The sequence below is a fragment of the Muntiacus reevesi genome, chromosome 16, assembly GCF_963930625.1.
Source record: "Muntiacus reevesi chromosome 16, mMunRee1.1, whole genome shotgun sequence".
Taxonomy (NCBI): domain Eukaryota; kingdom Metazoa; phylum Chordata; class Mammalia; order Artiodactyla; family Cervidae; genus Muntiacus; species Muntiacus reevesi.
In genome coordinates, this window is record NC_089264.1 from 6,405,778 (window position 1) to 6,429,673 (window position 23,896).

Sequence of the window (23,896 nt, forward strand, 5' to 3'; positions counted from 1 at the left end):
ATAAGAATAAATACTCAGATCAGGAATTATGCCCAGCATCCCCTTGTGTGGAAGGAATCCAATCTCAGGTTGGCACCACTTCCACTGGATGTTCCCAGGGCGGGCCAGCTACTGCCCCCCAGGGGTGGATGTGCCCCGGCGCCCGGCAGCCCCTGCTCTGCTGGCATCACGGAGCGCATGGTCAGAACCTCAGCGCGTCCCTCCGTGACCGGGGGAGCTCGCAGTTCAGCGCGTGGACCACCACCTTACAACATCATCAGCAGTCACCAGCTTCCTTCTAAATGCTTTTTGAAACCAAGGTAAAGTTTACGTACAGTGAAATATGTAGGCCTTTGTGTATTGTACAGTTTGATGAGTTCTAACAAATGTTTATACATCTGTATAAGTAACACCCCAGTCAAGATAGTGAACACTTTAATCACCCTTGTCAATGTGCAAGAGCCATGGGCTACCCAGTTCTGACTTTTATCACCATAGACTTATTTTGCTTTTTATTGAATAATCTACTTATTTTTGAAATTGCATTATTATCTAGTTCCCCCTGAAACATAGGACTTTTATGTTATGTAAGTAGTTCCTGGCAATAAAAACGTGTCACAAGATTTATAATAGGGAGTCTAAGAAAACAGAACTTTAAGCAGCCACTTTGGATTTGATTTTGTCTTGTTTTAAAACTGTTCCATTCCCTTTGATGAAAGCATACATTAACAAGATAAGCATATGTATAGGGTCTGAAAACAGTCCTGAGTATACTAGAAAACTGTTGGTCTTCATGATTCCTCTGGTTTAAATCCTAGTACTTAGGAACCTGTATTTTATATTAGTTCTGGCTTCACTTTCCCCTGCAGGGAGTAGTGGAAAGATCATGGACTTCTGGGGTTATACCTGGAGAAGCTTTAGGGTCTCCACATTCTTGCACTGCCTGGTTAACTTTTCTGATTATCAGCCGCTCTTGTGATTAGAAGGATTAACAGGGAAAGTACCTGTTACATTGCAGACCCTTCCTTCTCCTTTTTTTAAATGGCAAACTTCTTGGCATTATAAATTTCTTTCCTTTTTTGACCAGGAGTGGGTTTATTAACTATATTAGAGCCACTGGCCATTGATAATGTATTCCTGATGCCAGTTATCTTCAGGGCTCTGCTGTTTATATCTTGCAACTTCCTAAAAGTTTGTTTTCACCCTGACTGCCTCTTCTTGGCCACCCAGGCTGCAAGAGTAAAAGCATCCACTCCTGTAATCTTTCTTGTCTTGTCTCCCAGCTCGGGAAGATCCATAAACATATTCTTGAAAGAAATAGGTATAGCTTGACTTGTGCATAACAGTTGGATAAAATGGATCACAACTAAGTAAAGTCAGCCTTACCAGTCATTTAAAGAAATAAGAAACTTTGATTCTCAAAAAGCCAGACAATTCAAAACAACAATGCAAAGGTCAAAACTGGCAAAGATACACACTGGCAACACAGAAAAAGAGAACTGACATAGCCAATAATATCCTCAGCCCAGGTTGGATGCATGAGACAAGTGCTCGGGGCTGGTGCACTGGGAAGACTGAGAGGGATGGGATGGAGAGGGAGGCAGGAGGGGGGATCGGGATGGGGAACACATGTAAATCCATGGCTGATTCATGTCAATGTATGGCAAAAACCACTACAATATTGTAAAGTAATTAGCCTCCAACTAATAAAAATTTAAAAAATAATAATAATTAAAAAGTGTTCATTCTCTGTAGTAATCAGGGAAATACAAATTAAAGCAATAATGAGATACATTTTAACCAACAGATTGACAAAGATTAAAAAGCCTAATCATACTAGGTGCTGGTTAGGATGTGAGGTTAACAGAACTTTTCTACACTGATGATAAAGGTAAAAATTCTATAAACCTTGCAAGCTTCATCAAAGAAACTCTCATGTGTGTGTGTGCATACTATGTCACTTCAGTCGTGTCTGACTCTACAACCGCATGGACTATAGCCTGCCAAGCTCCTCTGTCCATAGGATTCTCCAGGCAAGAACATTGGAGTGGGTTGCCATGCCCTCCTCCAGGGGATCTTCCCAACCCAGGGATCAAACCCATGTCTCTTGTGTCTCTTGCATTGGCTGGTGGGTTCTTTACCACTAGCAACACCTGGAAGCCCCAAAGCTCTCACACATGTGTTCAAAGAGTCCTATACAGATATGTTCATTGTGGATTGTTTGTAATAACAAAAAATTGCAAATATCCCAGACATTTGGCATGAAATACCATGAGACTGGGAAGGGAAAAGTCCAATTTGATGTTTTCGTAATTTAACTTAAAAAGAAGAAACGTTACCAAATATTAACATTGAGTAGTTCTACATCAATGGCTATCAAAGTGTATTTTGTCCATAGACCAGCAGCATTTGGCATCACCTGAGAACTTTTAGTAAACTTTTAGAAAAACAGATTCTCGCACACCAACCCAGATCTCTGACTCCGACACTCTGGGGGTGGGACCCACCAAGCAGTGTTTTAACAAGCCCCACTTTCCTACTGTTTTAGATGACAAGGGATGGATGTTTACTGCCTCATTCTCTTTGATTTTCTATATTTAAAAAATTAAAACAATCTCAGACTTTTCTTTCACACTCTTCCAAAATCCTTTTAGGCTGTAAGTTTCAACTCCATAGCTAAAGACTTATTAAGAGTGTATATTTCTTACTGCCACGTACGTTTCTTGTATGAGGACAGAACTCTTAATATCAAGTGAAGAAGAGAGGAGAAATGGTGAAATATTATTGACTATTATTCGGATGTGAATTGTCCAGTAAGTGCATGTGTGCTAAGTCACTTCAGCCGTGCCGACTCTGCGACGTTATGGACTGTAGCCCACCAGGCTCCTGTGTCCTTGGCATTCTCCAGGCACAAATACCGGAGTGGGTTGCCATGCCCATCTCTGGGGGTCTTCCCAACCCAGGGACCAAACCCGGGTCTCTTATATCTCCTGTATTGGGAGGCAGGTTCTTTACCACTAGCACCAAAACTTCAGTAAGTACATCACCCTAAAATACTTTGATTTCTCTGACCCTTCTTCCCTTATTATCAACAGCAAATATCTGTGAAGCATTGAGAACAATGCCAAGTATTGATGCTTCCATCGGCATAAGATATAAATCATGTCCTTAGGAAACAATTGTGTTGCAAATATAGGATATAAGTAGAAGGAATGAGGTTAAAAATGAGAATACCTCATCACCAGATTATGGCACGCTTAGCTGCCACACAGAATTTTAAAGGACTTTGAAGGCAAGCTTTTTGGAGACAGCCTTAGTTGAGAAAGTGGAAGATAGTTTTTCAAGGGATGATGTGCGCCAAGGTCATTGTGGCATTCTGTGTCAAAGACCTTTGTAAGTGATTTTAGTTTATGTTGAGTGTATGGAATCAGAATCTTCAATTTTTTTTGTCCTACAGATAGATGGATGGAACCATTAAAAGCTTTGAATAGTGAGATAATTTTTGTGTGCAAAATAGTGTTCCAAGAAGAACACTATAAATTTGGCATAAGTGTCAAAGGTGGACTGAAGGCAAGAAAACAACAGCAGTGAGATGTCAGGGCTTTCAAAGAAAGTGAGGATTTAAACGGTGATACACAAGATATGATATGCGGTGAGGAAGAGTGTGCAGGAATGGGAGCATGTGAGGGTAATGCTAATGGGATGTGGTAGTTTCTTACTGCTGCCCTGAGAAAACTACTGGGATTTCATGGCTTAAAACAACACAAATATATCACCTTAGAGTTTTGGAGGTCAGAGTCTGAAGTAGTTCTTAGCAGGCTGGCTCAAAGTGTCAGCAGGACTGTGTTTCTCTGCTGAGTCTCTGGAGAAGAAATCTGTCTTCTTAACCTTTCCTGCTTCAGTGGGCTGTCCACATCACTTGGCTTGTGGCCCCTTCCTCATCTTCAGAAACTGCAGCTGCATCTTAAAATCTCTAACTCTTACTTGTCTGCCTCAAACTTTCTGTCATAAGGATTCTTGTGATTACATTGTGTGTGCTTAGTTGCTCAGTCATGTCTGACTCTTTGTGACCCCATAGACTGTAGCCTGCCAGGTTCCTCTGTCCATGGGATTTCTCAGGCAAAAATACTGGAGTGGGTTGCCATGTCCTTCTCCAGGGGATTTTCCCAACCCAGGGATGGAACCTGAGTCTCCTGCATTGGCAGGTGGATTCTTCACCACTGAGCCATCAGGGAAGCCCTCTGATTACTTTAGGATCACCCAGATTATTCAGGATAGTCTCCAGATATATAACTTAGTCACATTGCCAAATCCCTTTTGTCATTTCAGGTCACATAGTCATAGGTTCCAGGGAATAGGATGGGACATCCTTGTAAGTCTTTATCTTGCCTACCGCATGGAACATGGCCATCATTTGTGATTGCCTAGGATTTGGAAGAGAGGTGAAAAAGCCTGGAGTGGTCAGATCAACCTGTCTGTTTCATTTTGTCTGTATAAGAGGTGTGGGCAGGGGCACAGGAGTAGGATTCCCTTCCAAGTGTAACAGCCTGACTAGAACATCAGCTCCATGAAGACCAGATCTGTGTCTGTCTTGTTCACTACTGTGCCCTCTTCATTGTCTAAACCAGTGACTGGGACTTTCGTGGTGCTTACTAATTATCTGTTGAATGAAATATTTGTTGCTGAATGAATGACTGAGTTGGGGAAGCTGGAGGAAGAGCACTAGGCAGAACTCTCCACTGTCTCCTGTCTGCATTAAGTTCCTGTTTTCTTGGTGAAGTTAGGTTTTCAGCTCAGATTGTAGATGGTCTGGAGTAGCGTCATTATGATAGAGACATTCTGCTGGTGGGAGAGAGAGACAGCTAAGATTGTAGAGGCTTGTCCTTCTCTGTCTGACTTTTAGCCTCCATGCCGAGCATCCCCTGGAACTAGGAACAGGGAGAAGCATAGAAACTGATGTATGGCCTCGATGAAGGTCGGGGCAGCTGCTGATGGAGGAAGAAATTGTTCGCTATGGCAATGATCACTTGTCCCTGCAGCGACCAGCTGTCACATTCCTCATTGCTCACCCAGCCAGAGTCAAGTCTTGCCCTTTGCATTCCTAAAAGAACACTTGACCCTGTGAGGACACGATATGCATTTATGCTGTGAAAAGTGTCAGTGAAATAGAAAACCGAGACGCTTCTTGATGCTTTAAAAGATAGCATTAAAAAAAAAAGAATAGCATAAAGCATTGGTGTTCAAGGGCCCTGCAGGCAGTCAGCAGGTAAGCAGAAGTGATTGGGCTTCTGATATGAAAGCTAACATGTTTAGGGGCCTCACCTCTCAGGTATGAGGTCTGACAAATACTTTGAGTAAAAGCTGTCTTTGTAAACTGACAACTTTAAAAACTTTAAAAACCTTGTCTTGAAGAAAATTAACTAATTTGTTGAAAGGAGCAATAGTTGATAGAAAAAGGAAAGACTTTTTATTAACACAAGGAGGACATGGGGTACACGCTTTGCTGGGCTCTTTGAAATTTGGAGAATCCAAGTCTTCTGGTCTTTTACTGTTTTATGTCACCTTGGACAAACACTGTACCTTTTCTCAGATTTTTATCTGTTGTCTTTATCAGTGATGTTTTAAAAATGTCATCCATCTAGGTATTGAGGCACAGGTAAGTATTATATTTTCCTGGTCTAACAGTCTCTTGAAAGAACTTGGCTGTTTTTTTGAAAGACTATATTAATTCTATTTAATTTATCATCCCTTAAATTAACCTCTGTATCTAAATCTATAAAATTATTATAAATTTTATAATTGGTTACCAAAAAGGATAGAAAATTCATCATTCTAAGTCCTTATTCCATAAAGTTGCCTAATGATTAATATCTTGTTGTAATGCTAAGGAAACAAAATTAAATATAGGAAAGAGCTGGTTTTCAGGGTGTACACAGTAGGTTTTAAAGCCTGTGAACAAGATTTCTGGTCAGTTTGCCAGACAGAACAAATGCAGAACACCACCCCGCCCCATCCCTATTCTGCAAACAAGTGGAGGATAAAATTTCACCAAAAGTGATTTTTAAAATGACAGATGATCTCAAGAAAGGGAAAACGCAGGTATCAGATAGAAGGAGGGGAACTCAGGGTAAGCAATGCGAGTGACCAAAGTCCAGATGGAGTACCGAGTGGTGAGAATGTCTGTGGGTAACAATAGGGGCGGGAGGGGATGAGTCCCCTCTGCAGGCGGCGTCCGGGGAGGGGAGGGGCTCAGCTCCCAGGGCAAGCCTAGGCTTGTGAAGGTTCCATCCATGGAAGCAGGCCAAGAGAACCCCACTGGTAGCCAGAAGCAGTAGCAGGAAAGCTTGCCTCTGTCTGCAGTTGCCAGAGAAAGGAGAGACACCAGTGGCTGGCGAGAGCCGAGCGTGTCCCGCGGGGGGTAGAGTTCAGATTCACACCCTGAGTGCGGAGCCAGGTAAGGAGCAAGTTGTGTGCCCAGCACTTCATTCTTCAGGGGACGTGGGGATGTACTTATGCTCAAAAGTATGTGCAAAAAGATGAAGGACAACTGCCACTAGTATTTAAAGGAAAAAGGAGGCGATACAGGCAGGTTTGAAAAAAAAAAAAGAATCAAATAGAAATTCTCAAAATGGAAGATAGTTACTGAACTCCGTGAACACTGTTGTGTTGGTTGAAAATTGTCTTCCTTATTAGTACATTGTTTCATTAGTACATGGTTCCAGATACAAACAGCAGATCAATACATACTTTTTTTTTTTACTGTATAATTATCTGAGGAGGTTTGCACAAGTCTCTTTATCTGTTTTAATCTCATTTTCTTGAAAATGGAGATTTAAATCTTTTATCAAATGCTTAGACAAAAACTCAAATGTGATCATTTGTGAGAAACTTTCTCTTTTATGCATATTTGGTCACCCTTCTGTGCCCTTTGCAATCTGTTATAAAAGTAATCCTGTCATTCTCTATGCTGTTAAGTGTATGTTTATGTGTCACCCATTCCTGAGCTCTTCCAGGTAGCCTTTCTTCAAGTTTCATCACTCCTTGGTGCACAGCAGGCCCCACAGTATTGTTGAGTAAAAGGATGAAGACGTAAAGTCACCCAGTTTTACCGGTAGCACTATGTATTAGACCCCAGACCTTCCCGAGGCTCCCCTCAGTTGTGTTTAAGTGCGTGTGTCTGCTGCAATCCTGATGTTCTGACCTTAGACAAACGCTTCTGTAAGCATTTAGTCATTGAGACTGGAGCCTTGAGAAATCTGTTAACCAAGAACTAACGAGTGTAAGATAGGTACGGGATAATTGGATGATTCTGCTTTTTGAAAGTCAGCGTCCTTGTACACTGTCATGGGGTTGTGAAGAAATGTGTTGAGAAGAGCAGAAAACCGCATCAGACAGGAATGTTTCCCCTGCCTTGCTCTACTGTCTTAGAGAGGAATTTTGTTTCCATTTCTTAAAGCTGAGGGACTAGGATGAACTAAGAAAAAAGGATAAACTGTCCACACAAAACTAAGGACTTTATTCCTCAAATATAATCATTTAGAGCATAGTAGCTTTTTCCACTAATTAAATTGCAGAAGGAAAAGTGGAATTTTTAGTAATAAAGAGGAAGCAAAAGTAAGTTGAAGGTCTTTATAAAACTGAGGTAATAATGGAAACTAAGTTGGAACTAAATGGGTAAGTAAAATATACTTTAAGCAGAAAGATGAGAAGGTTTTTAGGAGTCTTGGTAAGTGTTTTGTGGAAATGTAAGGCACATTTCCAGAGTTTAGCTCAGTCTTTTTAAGATGTAGTTTATCTTTCAAACACCTTCTGATTTGAAATCAGGCTCAGTCTGTTAATTTCTTGTTTGATTTGTCAATAAAACTTCTTTCCCCCCAAATAAGTCTGTTGATGGTAAGATAATTTTCAAGGTCAGAAATTTCCAAAGAAGTTAGACAACATTCCTACATTAGGAATTATTTTTACCCTAATTGGTTCTCCTGTATTTTAAATTCTGTGACTGGGCTGTTGGTCCTGTTTCACTTGCAATAAAATAACATTTAGCCCATTTGAAATATTATAGTTAAAACCAATATAAAATGTTCATTTTGTCATATATTTTATTGAAATGTAATATAAATTGTGTTTATTTTTTATTAAAAAGTCATGGAAAATATTCACACTAAAAGTGATTGCCAATAAATTTCTTTCACAGAGCAGCATGAAATTCCAAAATAAAATATAGTTTGGGACTCAAGAAATTAGAAACATTGAACTCTTATGAGGAAAAAAAATCTTACAAAATGCTAGGGAACTAGTTTCAATGCTGAGGGATTTAATTTTGTAGCTATTTGCTTTAATTTTGTAGCTTATTGCTATTTTAAAGCACATGTAGAAATTCTTCTGTAAACATGCTTTGGTGAATTTATACCAATAATTTCTGTCAATGAAATTATCAATGTTCTCTTCTTTTACCAGGTTGTTGGTGTAGCCCAGGCCATCAACAAGAAATCAGGAAATGGTGGGACATTCACTGAAAAAGATGAAAAGGTACCAAAACTTGTGCCTGGTATGATCTCAGTTTAGGAAGATGCTTTTTCTTTAGAGTGTATAGACCTTTGGAATTGGCAGTTGTCAAAACTGTTGATCACAAAAGCAGTATGGTTTGAAAGGATCAGAAATCTTCAGAGGGGTCTCTTTCCTCTGGCTAAATCAGTACTGACCTGTGGTCCTCAGTCAATAGAACCCCCGCCCCCAAGCCTTCCTCGCCACGCCCCCAAGCCTTCTTCAGAGCTGTGTGCATGCTGGGGCTATCCAGAGAGTGACATGATATTTTAACTCTCCCACTTACTTTTCATCACTGCTATAAAGAAATTCAACATTAAGTTTAAAAAAAAAAAAAAAAAAGCCCTAAAGCACTGCTCCAAGTTCAGCACTCCAGGTTCGCTAAAAATTGGAATTGCCTCCTGGTGAAGCAAATTTCAGAGTATTTTATAAGCTTTGCACACAGACGATGGGGCGCCAAGGTGTGAATTCAGGCTGGATGATGTGAATTTAGCTTCAGAAAGAGCGGCAGTCAGCATTATTTTATTACCTTTCTCGTCCAACTCTGAAGGGATAGATTCCTTGCACCACATCGACGTGTTTTCTGTTTAAGGACAGAAGCCCTGAAACCTGTTTATAACTTCATTCTGTCAGTAGGTTTTATTATTTCTCTTCCTGGATATGTAATTATATGTATATCATGGAGCCCACTGAATTCTTCCTCTTTAAGCCCGTTGCTATTTCTGTCCCTTCACTGAAAATTAGCAGGAACTTTTGGAAGACATTCCAATAAGACAGAGTTATTTTCGTCTCCTGCTGTAGGCTGTATTGGCACTGGTGTTGGTCCCCATGTCTTAATTGCTTCGGAACATAGCAAGTACCTTTTTAAATGTGTAGTAGTCATCTAGTCTCCTATTCTGTTAATGACATCTGAGCATATTTGGTGGGAAACATGGTCCTAGATTGGCTGTTTATTTGATTATTTGTCTATAATCCATTCAGGTAAACCCCTCTTGAAAGATTGTCATTCTTAGTCTGTATCATCTCTTGGCAGAATAAATTCATGATTGTGAATAAAATATGCCACTTCTTTTAATCAATAATTACTATAACTGTGAACACATCACCTTGGTATAGTATTGTGAGGGTGATAGGCCCGTGTTTAAAAGAATATATTTAATATTTGCAATTTAGTATGGTACTGCTGTTGCCAGTACTCACTCTTCTAACAAGTATGTGAGCTTTCAGTTTGCCCCAGTAATAAGGTATGGACTATTTTTATAGTCTTAAATCCAAGTCTTAATATCGTTTAGAGACTACACCAACTTTTGCATAAAGTGAATTTCAATATCAAATCATGTAAAGAGATCTGTGTCTCTTTCTCCTTGCTTATTTTATAACTATTTTATGACATTAGGCAACTTTATTAACACTTGTCATCTACTGATTGTGTCATTTAGCTAACACTTGCTTTGCATCAGTTTCTAATTTTATGCAGAATAAACATCTACTGTGTTTATTTGATGCTGTTGGTTTTTTAATATTTATTTGAACTATAAATATTTTTGGATGCTGTTTGTGTTTCCAGCAATATAACAAGACAGGTTTATTGACAGTTCTTACTTGGCTGTTGTCTGTTTTCTAGGACTTTGCTGCTTACTTGGCATTTTGTGGAATTGTTCTTCATAATGCTCAACTCTATGAGACTTCACTGCTGGAAAACAAGAGAAACCAGGCAAGTCTGATTATAAAGAGAGAGTATAGAAATTCTTTTTAAGAAAATGGTTAAATTTTCATATTATATATATCATACAGATTCAGTTTCTAAATATTTTAACTGTTTCTACTATTTCTTCTAATAGACATTTTTTCCATTTTGTATTTTTCTGTGAGCTATTGCTTTATCACTGTTAACAGATTAAGAATTACTTTTAACTTTACACCACGCTTTGTCATCATGGTAACAGTATTATGATGTCACTGTTTTAAGTTATTGAGTGAACTGCACTTGTAATATTAAGGATTTAGTTCTTATTTTATCACTTAGAGATATCATCTCTTGATTCCCTGCTTTATAACATAAGGATCTTAACATCCCTCCATCTCTCCTTCCCAATTACTACTCCTTACCTCTGCTTTTCCTATCTGGACTTTTTCTTTTATGTTGCCCACACTGATAACATGTACACAGATGGTCTTCAATTTACACTGGTTATTTAGACTTACATTTTCAACTTTGTGATGGTACAAAAGCTATACACATTCAGTAGAAACCACACGTCACATTTTGAATATTGCTCTTTTCCTGGGATTGTGACACGTTCTCATGTTGCTGGGCAGTGGCAGTAGCCAAAGCTCCTCGCAGCCATGCCATCATGAGGGTAAACAACTTAAAACCATTCTGTTTCCCACACAGCCATTCCAGGTTTCACTTTTAGTGCAGTATTCAGTAAATTCATTAGATATTCAATACTTTATTATAAAATAGGCTTTGTGTTAGTTGACTATGCTCAGCTGTGGGCGAATGTAAGTGTTCTGAGCATGTTTAAGGTAGGCTGGGCTAAATTGTGATGTTCAGGTGGTTGGGTATATTAAACAGATTTTTGACTTGCAGTATTTTTAACTTACAATGGATTTATCAAGATGTGACTCCATCATAAATTGAGGAAGATCTGTATTGTTCTACAACCAGGATTAACTTTTCTAAAGCTTTGTCTGGATTAAGTCCAAAGTTGCAATTTAAAATAGTCTTTATAAGTACTATGATATAAATATTGCTCATATTACCTTTGTTATATAATTTAGTTTTTCATGTTGATTCTGAAATTTATTCCTTTTTCCTTCAACTGTTTGCGCTGGTGTAGCCTCGTGTTCCTGCCCTCCCTCCACAAACTCTCCATTATTTAGGCATTCTCTGGAGTTCTTTTTCATGGAGAATCTCCAGATTGAGGTTCTCTTTCTTTCTCCTTTCAAGCAAACCTATTTCTCCTCATGCCTGCTGCGCAGGGTTCCTGGTAGAACTTTCCCTCACTGCTTTCTTAGGAAGACTCCAGTAGTTACCCAGTGAATCCCAGAACTCCTTCTTTCTCAGTTTACTCCCTTGTTCTGTTGTAGCACATTCTCAATTAACTACTTGCAACAGGTATTGTGATGTGAGCACCTTACATGTATTAAAATATTATTATACCATCCTGCCAGTTTGGCTGGGTATAAAAATTCTGCATTGAAAAATGTTTCTCAGAATCTAAAGGTAATGCTTTGTCTTCTGCCAGCATTGATATTGTTCTGATTCCTGGAACTCTTTTTTATCTATAAGCTTTTGGGATTATTTCTTTGTCATTGCTCTTGTAACTGAATTTCACAATATGATTCTTGTTTTCATTCATAATGCTTGTACCTGGTCATTCCTTTTGGTCTAAAGATGTAAGCCCTTAGGTTTTATGTATTTCTTTTTCATTATTTCTTTGATAATTCATCCCCCACCCTTTAATTTCTCTTTTTAGAACTTTTAATAAGACCATGGACTTGCCATGGCTTTCAACTGCAGCATCTTCCTAACACCTCCCTGCCCCAGTCTCACCACTCATTAATCCAGTCCAAATTTTATGAACACACCTGTGATCTTGTCCCTTCTCTACTACAATCCATCACAATCCAGACTGCTTCAAAAGACAGACAGGGCTTTTGGGGTTCTTTCTCTGTTTACCTCTGCAATATCATCTGCCTAGTTTCCCCCTTTACACTCTCTATTCTTAAAAAATTTGATCAAAACTTACAACATGCTACTTTCTCTCAATGCAGTTTTTTTTGACTGTGATATTTTGCTTCCTAACTTCACCTGAATAATTCCTGCTCATCATTCAGGCCTCACCTGGCATACTCTTGCCTCCAGTAAATCTTAAATAATAACCCTTTGTCTCCCCTCCATGCACAGATACTCCTGTGAGACTAGATGGAATTCTGTGAAGTTAAAGGAAAGAGAAATTATCAGGAGAAACATGAAAGGAACTCTGAAAATTTTGTTTATTTAGGAAAATATTTATTTCATTCTGTGAAAATGTTGGCAGTGTTGGTAAATGTTGATCTCAGAAGTCTGGATCAACAAAAACAATAGTGTGTTTTATGTATCAGACACTGTTCAATGTTAACTTATTTAGTCTTCACAACAGCCCCATAATTTTGGTACTATTATTCTCATTTTCAATAAACTAGATCACAAAGCCCACAGGAAGAGAAACCAGAAATAAAAACTCTTGGCTGTGACTTCAGAGTCTGTGATCGTAACCACTGTACTAATTATACTAACAATCAGTAGAGAAGTTTTCTTTTTAAACTTGGTTGTAATTTGTTAGATTATATATGAACCACTTACAACCCATATAAGTCATTGTATTGCTTTAATAATTACTAAATCAGAGCTCTTAATTTTTTTGTCTAGGTGCTGCTTGACCTTGCTAGCTTAATTTTTGAAGAACAACAATCATTAGAAGTAATTCTAAAGAAAATAGCTGCCACTATTATCTCTTTCATGCAGGTGCAGAAATGCACCATTTTCATAGTGGATGAAGATTGCTCCGTGAGTACAGAGTATGACTTTTTTATTTTTAGAAAGACAGAAACTTACAGTCCTTAAAGCACTGCTTTTAAACCTCATGTTGGCCTCAGAACTCTCTCAAGTCCAGCTGAACATGGTTGTTTATGCAGAGCTGCTTAAAGAATGAGTCGCTTGGCTGACAAGGGTAGAGGTGCGGTTGGAGGATGCCCGTGCACCGTCACCTTGTTGACCCCCCGCTGAGTGGTTACCCTGGCAACGTCACTGTGCTGCTTTCATCAGTGGCTGCACTGCCTTGATGGAGAAATGCATCGTCATTACAGCCTGCAGACCTTTTTTGGGCAGGAATATTGGTGCGCTTTTGCTGTCCAGCAGGTAGACCTGTTCTGCCTGTTGATTCTGAATGGAATGGGTGTAAAATTTTTTTACCTGAGATTGTGTGGAAATCATAAGGCATGGCCCAATGGAGGCAGTGCTGTTAAAGGTACCTGTGAGTCCCAAATTCGTCACCCACCAGGGAAAGTTGCTTATTTATTCTAAGCGGTAGATTTCAAGCCATCGATTTGTAATGTAAAGAAGTAAGATCTGTGTGGAAAGATGAGTGTTCTCATAGAGTGCTGGTTACTTACAGACAGGCCAGCTGACTTTGCTGTCAGCATCAGCACCTTTAGCCTCAGGCCGTTTTCTTTTTTGCCATTTCTTCTTCTTAACTGATGAATTACTGCTTTTGGTACATTTCTTTTTGATGTAGTTGTTTTCTTTTTGCTTTAGACCCTGAGAACATGCTCTTCATTGGTGGGTTAGGAAAGAAAATAGGGATTCTCACTTGCATAAAGCAATTACAATCTGTATAGAATATTTGAATTGATTTTGGGGGGGGGGGGGCGGGGAATGGGCTATAGTCCATAGGATTGCAAAGAGTCAGACATGACTGAAGTGACTTAGCATGTGTGCATGGGGGGAGAAAAATAATAAAAAATTTTTTAATATTATTTTATTAGATAGGAAGACAGGACTGTGTGCTATAGCATTTGAATCATTGTGTTTGTGTGTGTATAACTGATTGATAGGAAATCAAATCAGAATTCACTATGCTATAAGTATTCTCATGGAAATTATTTAAAATATTATCAGTCAGTTATAAGCTCCTGAGTATAGAGACAGTTACAGGATTGCAGCTCTCCTTCTGAAGCTCAGGTCTGAATTTACTGCAGGATGTCAGCTCGCCGTTTTTGCTCTGTTGACTGCTCTTTGTCATTTAATTTTTGAAAGCTATACACAAGGGCACTCTCTTTTTTAGACCATTTAATTATCACTTTAATTAACATTCAGTTTATCCTTCTACCACTTAACAGCTATCATGGCAGCAACTGACTGGTATCAGAGTTGCTTTAAAGTATAGCTCGGCAGTATGCCCATTAATCCGTTTCGCTCACTTTTTAATGACTTAATTTGTTGGGGGTAGCAATTAAGTGACTTGATGTTCATTTATACTGTAATTATTTTTTGATAAAAAACATTTCAACACATGAGCCAAAATCCAAAAGTGAACAAGAAAAAAATGTACTCAGTTCTTCTGTTCCCACATTAAACTGGTACCATTGTTTTATTTGTTTCCTTCCAATTTTTTATTCAGTTATAGTGTGGGTGCAGATATGTATGCTGCTTTTCAATTTAACTTCAAAAGTATGTCTCATTATTGCTAAAATCTTCATAATTTAATAATCTCATAAAATATTATTGAATTGTGTGTCTTTTTTAAAGACCCAAGAATAGCAGTAAACGTATGCATAAAAACTGAAACTTGAAGATTTTGAATAAATATACAGAAAATTTGAAGCTAACATATTCATTAACAACTGGTAGAAAAGCAAAAACAAACAGTACTCAAATAAGTACTTCTGTAGGTCAGTATCAGAAACAATAGCAGCATGATTCTTAGTGTTGGGAAGTAGGTTTGAGAGTGTCATGAAGGTAAGTACTTGGGTCAGTTTTGTCTGAGAAAGTGAAAAAGTACAAGAAGTGGTGTCTCAGTTCTACAGACTTGTGTGTCTGTGTCTAGATAATTTTCATTGTGTTCTCAAACTTATTTCTCAGTATGTGTTGTTGCTCTGTTTTCAGGATTCTTTCTCTAGCGTGTTTCACATGGAGTGTGAGGAATTAGAAAAAGCGTCAGATACTTTAACACGGTAAGGACTTAACGGTCTATCTGTCATTTCCACATGTACATAATACTGGTTTTATAGCTATGTCATGACCTGTTTAAGTCACGGAAGCTGCAGTTGCTTTTTTCCTCCTACAAGTAACTTCATTTGTGAAAATACTTTACTCTTTGATGTTGTAGTTCCAGGTTTTTCCCACTGCAGCTGACCTATTGGAGAATTCTTTCACAGAGTCAATGGCAGTGTTCTCTGTGAGCTGATTCATTCAAGACCCACAGACATGTATTTCAGATGTATTTTTTCTTTGTACTTTGGACCCTCGGTGAAAATTTGATAGGCTTCTGAGTCTGTTCTGATTTGTAAACAGCCTTGGGATTTAGCTGACCCTAGAAGGGCGCCTGCAGTCTCCATCACACCAATACACGTACGCATGGCGAGAATCGGAAATCTATTGTTCATTTCTTTTTCATGTTCTTTGTAATTTTAAAATTTGTGTTCATTTTTTGTTAGTTGGTACGCAGAAACAACAGAAAGTCAAGGTTATGTGTATCGTGGTTATAGACGTTATTGGCCCAATTTTATATGTGCTTTCTGAAGAACTTTAAAAAGGATTTAGATTAACCTAACAAATGTTCTGTCTCATATTTCTTTTTGTACCCTTAGCAAAATACTGGTGGTGTTTGCTTAAGCAATTGGATAATCCAAGGAATATAAGTCTGCCAGGGTCAAGTGTCAGGAATTCTTGAGCATAATGCCATTTTATTTTGTTTTTCATTATTTATTTCTTTCAATTATTTCACTCCCTAAAATAATTCATGTCAATTTATACTACCCCTTATTAGTGACACTATAATTAAAAGCCGCATATGATCATGGAAATAGAATATTTAACTTTACTATTGACATTAAAGTTCCAGAGTTTTTACTCTACAGTTGACCTTGCAGAGAATTATTTCATGTTGGTGAATGATGTCACAGTAATATCCTCAGGAACCAAGTTCCTTGGCGGTAGTTCTTTAAAAACAACCTCTATGCAAATCTATGGAACATTCTATGAGATAACTGGCCTAGTCTCTTCAAAAAGTCAACAGTCATTGAATAAAATGGAGGGAGGGGCTGTCCTTGGACATAACAGCCAAATGCAGTACATGAACCTTGATTAGATCCTAGTTAAAAACAAATAGCTATCAAAGACATTTGTGAGGATAATTGAAAACCTGAATATAGACTGGATACTGAATATTGGTGTGGAATTATTGTTACCTTTTCTTTGGCATTACTAAGTGGTTAGTAGAAGAATATTCTTATTTTTAGTAGATTCATGCTGGATTTTGAAAGGGTAAAGTGTTAGGATGTCTACACCTTAGTTTAAAATATTTCAGATGGGCCAGCTGGGGAGGGAGTGGGGTGTAGGGAGTGGGGTGTAGTGTGTGGGGTGGGTGGGTGATAAATTAGGAGGTTGGGACTAAACCTATATATACTACTGAATATAAAACAGATAATCAATAAGGACGTCCTGTATAACATAGGGAACTATACTCAATATTTTATAATAACCTATTGGGGAAAAGAATCTGAAAAAGGGAAAAGATTCAGTTAGTATGTTTATACATTACATATATTTGTTATACACACATATATACACATGCATAACATATATACATATATGCATATTGTGTTGTACACCAGAAGCTAACATGACATAGTAAATCAACTTGTACTTCAATTAAAAAAAATTTTCCTTCAATTAAAAAAAGGTATTTTCAACAAAAAATAATATATGGTTCAACCAAAAATAAATAAAACAGTAAATATATCTAAATATAAAAAAGTAAATATATCTAAATTTAGTATAAGTAAATGAATATATTTGCACATATGTAGATATAGCAAATGTGGTAAAACATTAAAAATTGTTGAATCTAAGAGTAGGATATTTATTTTGCTTTCAGCTTTCTTATGTATTTCAAAAGTTCACCATAAAAAATTAGAAGAAAATGTTTGTAATAAAAAGCTGGAAATAAAATGAAAATCATCTTTGTAGATCATATGAAGCCAAACTGTCTGAGCGTGCAGCTGCAAGAACAAAATGCTTGCATGTGCACCCTGGCTGTGTCCCAGCCCTGCTCGTTAGGACTCAGCCCGTGGGTCAGTGTGGGGTCTGCAGACGCTGTCTTCTGCCTCCTGTACCCTCTCCTTTCCTCTCTTCCTTTTCATGACATTGCCTGTCTTTTTCTGTGTTCCCCATCAAGATGGAGAAACTGTTGACTCTAGTGGTTTAAAGTTGTTACTTTGTTAAGTGATTGTATTTAAATCAAAACATTATATTAAGAGTATTATTTTAACAATATGATACAGTGAAAGACCTTTTCTTCTAAGGGAAGTGCTTCAGGAAGCAGCCCAGGAGCGGATGTAACTTGGGGACAGATGGGAAACATGCTTGACTTGCAGGGCACACCTGACCTAGGCCAGGACTGTGACTTGGGTGTGGAATGGGTAGTCGGGGTACGTAAACCATGGAATCTCTACGCCAGAGATCTTTCTGCTACCCTTGAGTTTTTGTTTCATAAAATTATATCAGAATAGCTGACCTTTATTTCCCTTTTGGCATTGTGGGTCATGAACTGAACTTTGTTTCCCATCTCCACATCTGTTCTCTCCTAAGCTGCTATGTGTGTATTTTCTGGCATATTTAACATTGTTTTAGTGGATTTTGAATCCTTTTTGAATATGTGATAGTATGCACACGTCCTGGTGAGTATGTATGTATCTTTCTTAAGTGCTGGTATTGGGCTGTACTGCCTAGGTCAGTTATGAAGTCTTATTCTTAGGAGGAACATTAATAGATACTACTTTGATTTTATGACACCATAACATTTTTGTTGCTTTTTATAAAGAACATTTTAGGAAGCTTTTAAACATTAAATATTTTATTATTTTACTTTTGGCTTGCATAAATGATGATTACTATGTAGACAAAAAATGTATATACATGTTTATTTACGAATTTATGTATATACAGAGGAGAATGGGAAAATGAGTATGATAATGCATATTAAATGTATAAAATGATTCCCTGGCCGTTTAGTGGTTAGGACATGGTGCTTTCACCACTGGGGCCTGGGTTCAATCTCTGGTTGGGGAACTAAGATTGGGCAAGCTACAAGGCACAGCCAAAAAAGGGGGAAGAAATGTATAAAATGAGGAATTATCTACATTTACCTTTAAATGTATTTGTGTCACAGCATATTTCTGTGTACTTTTATGTATTCACATTTGAATTTTTGTTATTAATTCAGACAAGTTCTCTAATTCTTCTGATAGCTGAACAGTCACTTGGTGTAATAGTGACCTCTACTGGTGAATATGCATTAAAAAAACTAAAATCTTAGAATATATTTGATTTGTGCTACTGTATATTTGATTTGTTTCTGATGAATATCACATTCCATCTCTGTAAAAGAAAATATAATATATCTTTCCACTTTTAAAAATTATTCCAAGACACTCTTAGTGTAAAGATTTTTTTATAAAGGATAAATAAGTCAGTATGATTACCTTAAGAGAGACTAATTTACATGGAACATTTTAACTGAATCATTAACTGAGTTTACAGTAATGAAAATTATCCAACACCATCGCCTTACATTAGCTAATCAGTTCACTTCAGTTCAGTCGCTCAGTCGTGTCTGACTCTGCAACCCCATGAACTGCAGCACGCCAGGCCTCCCTGTCCATCACCAACTCCCAGAGTTTACTCAAGCTCATGTCCATCGAGTCAGTGATGCCATCCAACCATCTCATCCTCTGTCGCCCCCTTCTCCTCCTGCCCCCAATCCCTCCCAGCATCAGGGTCTTTTCCAATGAATCAACTCTTCGCCTGAGGTGGCCAAATTATTGGAGTTTCAGCTTCAACATCAGTCCTTCCAATGAACACCCAGGACTGATCTCTTTTAGGATGGACTGGTTGGATCTCCTTGCAGTCCAAGGGACTCTCAAGAGTCTTCTCCAACACCACAGTTCAAAAGCATCAATTCTTCGGCGCTCAGCTTTCTTCACAGTCCAACTCTCACATCCATACATGACCACTGGAAAAACCATAGCCTTGACTAGCCTGACCTTTGTTGGCAAAGTAATGTCTGCTTTTTAATATGCTATTTAGGATGGTCATAACTTTCCTTCCAAGGAGTAAGCATCTTTTAATTTCATGGGTGCAGTCACCATCTGCAGTGATTTTGGAGCCCCCAAAAATAAAGTCTGACAGTTTCCACTGTTTCCCCATCTATTTCCCATGAAGTGATGGGACCGGATGCCATGGTCTTAGTTTTCTGAATGTTGAGCTTTAACCCAACTTTTTCACTCTCCTCTTTCACTTTCATCAAGAGGCTCTTTAGTTCCTCTTCACTTTCTGCCATAAGGGTGGTGTCATCTGCATATCTGAGGTTATTGATATTTCTCCCGGCAATCTGGATTCCAGCTTGTGCTTCTTCCAGCCCAGCATTTCTAATGATGTACTCTGCATATAAGTTAAATAAGCAGGGTGACAATATACAGCCTGACGTACTCCGTTTCCTATTTGGAACCAGTCTATTGTTCTATGTCCAGTTCTAACTGTTGCTTCCTGACCTGCATATAGCTTTCTCAAGAGGCAGATCAGGTGGTCTGGTATTCCCGTCTCTTTCAGAGTTTTCCACAGTTTATTGTGATCCACACAGTCAAGGCTTTGCCATAGTCAATAAAGCAGAAGTAGATGTTTTCCTGGACCTCTCTTGCTTTTTCAATGATCCATTGTGGATGTTGGCAATTTGATCTCTGGTTCCTCTGCCTTTTCTAAATCCAGCTTGAACATCTGGAAGTTCACGGTTCACGTACTGCTGAAGCCTGGCTTGGAGAATTTTGAGCATTACTTTACTGGCCTGTGAGATGAGTGCAATTGTGCGGTAGTTTGAGCATTCTTTGGGATTGCCTTTCTTTGGGATTGGAATGAACACTGACCTTTTCCTGTCTTGTGGCCACTGCTGAGTTTTCCATATTTGCCGGCATATTGAGTGCAGCACTTTCACAGCATCATCTTTCAGGATTTGAAGTAGCTCAACTGGAATTCCATCACCTCCACTAGCTTTGTTCATAGTGATGCTTTCTAAGGCCCACTTGACTTCACATTCCAGGATGTCTGGCTCTAGGTGAGTAATCACACCATCATGATTATCTGGGTCGTGAAGATCTTTTTTGTACAGTTCTTCTGTGTATTCTTGCCACCTCTTCTTAATATCTTGTGCTTCTGTTAGGTCCATACCATTTCTGTCCTTTATTGTGCCCATCTTTGCATGAAATGTTCCCTTGGTATCTCTAATTTTCTTGAAGAGATCTCTAGTCTTTCCCATTCTGTTGTTTTCCTCTATTTCTTTGCATTGATCACTGAGGAAGGCTTTCTTATATCTCCTTGCTATTCTTTGGAACTCTGCATTCAAAGGGGAATATATTTCTTTTTCTCCTTTGCTTTTCACTTCTCTTCTTTTCATAGCTATTCGTAAGGCCTCCTCAGACAGCCATTTTGCTTTGTTGCATTTCTTTTCCATGGGGATGGTCTTGATCCCTGTCTCCTGTACAAGATGACGAACCTCTGTCCAAAGTTCATCATTAGCTAATAGTTAGCTTTTAATCTAATGTCGGAGTACAAGACCTCATAGTGATGCATGTTTTTATTTTAATAAAAATTAGATATCAAGCTTCATTTTGTGAAAACTAAAATGGTATTTAGTAACCTAGCATTGTCAAACGACTAGCTGACCCTTGGCCAGCAGATTCTTTATTACATTTCTGAAGTTTCTTATTGATAGAATTTAGGTCTTTCCAGTTTTCATTATTAAACACTTTGTCAATCCAAACCTCTTTCATGAGATGAAAGGCTTGGCAGTTTGGTGATGTTAGCTATAAGCAGATCATTCTTTTTGGGCAATTATGTGTCAGTGGAAAAGCATGGTTCACTTAGTACTCTTGTAACCAACCATCTGATTAACTTTTTAAAAAGAAAATAATTGAAGACAGTTGTGAAATGTTAAGTATAAAAATAAAGAATAGTGAAGGTGAACATTATATATAGTTATTAGAATCATATTATCAATGGGATAAAACACAGTAAGCTCTTGGGGTTTGTGTCACCCAAGAATTTCAGAAGTGAAGATCATTTCCAGATGGTGGGAGGTTTCAGAGTTTTCTGTGCTTCAATTCAGAGAGCCACCTAATTAATAGGAAAAGTGAATGTTATGTTATACAGATTTTGTAAGCTCTTAATTTTAAGAAATAGATGTTTTAGTGCTATGATTCCATATTAGTTAGCTTCATGTTAATTTTGTGCTGTGCTTAGTCTAAACTCAGTCGTGTCCGACTCTTTGCGACCCCATGGACTATAGCCCGCCAGGCTCCTCTGTCCATGGGATTCTCCAGGCAAGAATACTGGAGTAGGTTGCCATGCCCTCCTCTAGGGGATCTTCCCGATACAGGGACTGAACCCAGGTCTCCCGCATTGCAGGTGGATTCTTTACTATCTGAGCCACCAGGGAAGCCCCATGTTAATTTTAAATGCACGTTTTATCACATCATGACAAATACATGAAATTAATCCTTTAAGCTCATGTTCTTGGAATATATGTACTATTTGTTAATTATAATTATATTGGGAAACATAATTGAAGTTAAATGCAGGGACACCTATTATTTTTAAAATAGTAAAAAGATGTTTACTCCTTTAAAAAATGGTCGAACTGCTTAATTATTTGGGTTCATCTGGCTCCCTCTGTTGAAATAATGATAATAACAAAAGTCATCTATCATCATCATCATCATCATCACTATAAAAGACGTTTGAACAAAGATATCCTTTCCAGTGTACTTCTTTCTTTTTGTAGATACTTTTTCATTTTTCTTATCTTTTCTATAGCTTCTTTTCTTTTCCTGAGACTTCATGGAAGTTGTCCATGAAATATTTATTGTTTTAAAATAGTTTTGTTAACCGAAATCCTGCACTTATCTCGTAACCTTTTCTTGGGATTCTCCTCTGGGTAATTATGTATGAAGTATTAGGAAGCCAGGAGTATCCTAGGTCAGATATGTCTAACAGATATGCCTTCCCAGATTATCAATTTATGCTCAGAAATGTTCAGTCTGAATTTCTTCTATTTCTCTGTTACCATGGTCGTTTCCTTTCATTCTTTTTCCGTTGAATATAATACTGTACATATGGTCATTACCTGACTTGGCCAAATTGCACTTAACCTAAAGTGTACATCAAAGAACTGAAGGTCACTCAGTCATGTCCGACTCGTTGTGACCCCATGGACTATAGAGCCCATGGAATTCTCCAGGCCAGAATATTGGAGTGGGTAGCCATTCTCTTCTCCAGGGGATATTCCCAACCCAGGGATCAAACCCAAGTCTTGATCTGGGTCTCGAACCCAGGAGAAGAGAATGGCTACCCACTCCGGTATTCTGGCCACATCAGAGAAAGGTAAGACTGAAATATCTTGGCCAGGAATGAGGCCATGACTTCAGGAGTCTTTGTGGCATCACTAGTGATCAAGAACACCATTTGAGACCACCGTCCTAGAAGCAGTTTGGGCAGGCTGAGTGAGAAGGATGGAAGATAGGAAAAGATTGGAAACTTGAGAACTCAGAGCAAGTGGACAGTTTTCCTGAGATACCACTTTATTTTGAAATGTTTCCCACTATTCAGTTCAGGCAGTTCAGTTGCTCAGTCGTGTCTGACCCTTTGCAACCCCTTGGACTGCCGGACGCCAGGCTTCCCTGTCCTTCACCAACTCCCAAAGCCTACTCAAGCTCATGTCAGTCAAGTTGGTGATGCCATCCAACCGTCTCATCCTTTGTCATCCCCTTCTCCTCCTGCCTTCAATCTTTCCCAACATCAAATGAGTCTTTTCAAATGAATCAGTTCTTCGCATCAGGTGGCCAAAGTATTGGATTTTCAGCTTCAACATCAGTCCTTGCAATGAATATTCAGGACTGATTTCCTTTAGGATGGACTGGTTGGATCTCCTTGCAGTCCAAGGGACTCTCAAGAGTCTTCTCCAACACCACAGTTCAAAAGCATCAATTCTTCGGCGCTCAGCTTTCTTTATAGTCCAGCTCTCACATCCATACATGACAACTGGAAAAAACATAGCTTTGACCAGATGGACCTTTGTTGGCAAAGTAATGGCTCTGCTTTTTAATGTGCTATCTAGGTTGGTCATAGCTTTTTTTCCAAGGATCAAGCATCTTTTAATTTCATGGCTGCAATCACCATCTGCAGTGATTTTGGAGCCCAAAAAATCAAATCTGACACTGTTTCCACTGTTTCCCCATCTATTTCCCATGAAGTGATGGGACCAGATGCCATGATCTTCGTTTTCTGAATGTTGAGCTTTAAGCCAATTTTTTCACTCTCCTCTTTCACTTTCATCAAGAGGCTCTTTAGTTCCTCTTCCCTTTCTGCCATAAGGGTGGTGTCATCTGCATATCTGAGGTTATTGATATTTCTCCCAGCAATCTTGATTCCAGCTTGTGCTTCATCCAGCCCAGCTTTCCTCATGATGTACTCTGCATATAAGTTAAATAAGCAGGGTGACAATATACAGCCTTGATGTACTCCTTTCCCTATTTGGAACCAGTCTATTGTTCTATG

At 38.5% G+C, this 23,896-nt stretch overlaps 1 protein-coding gene across 4 annotated transcripts in view; it reads left to right on the top strand.

The window, feature by feature from the left end:
• PDE5A (phosphodiesterase 5A) overlaps nucleotides 1–23,896 on the top strand; it is a 158,366-nt gene that overhangs the window by 59,544 nt on the left and 74,926 nt on the right. For all 4 annotated transcript variants that reach the window (XM_065907629.1, XM_065907627.1, XM_065907630.1 and 1 more), the window contains exons 4-7: nucleotides 8,437–8,508; nucleotides 10,148–10,237; nucleotides 12,941–13,078; nucleotides 15,176–15,243. In XM_065907629.1, coding sequence (XP_065763701.1) covers nucleotides 8,437–8,508; nucleotides 10,148–10,237; nucleotides 12,941–13,078; nucleotides 15,176–15,243 — 368 coding nt within the window. The remainder of the gene's footprint in view (nucleotides 1–8,436; nucleotides 8,509–10,147; nucleotides 10,238–12,940; nucleotides 13,079–15,175; nucleotides 15,244–23,896) is intronic.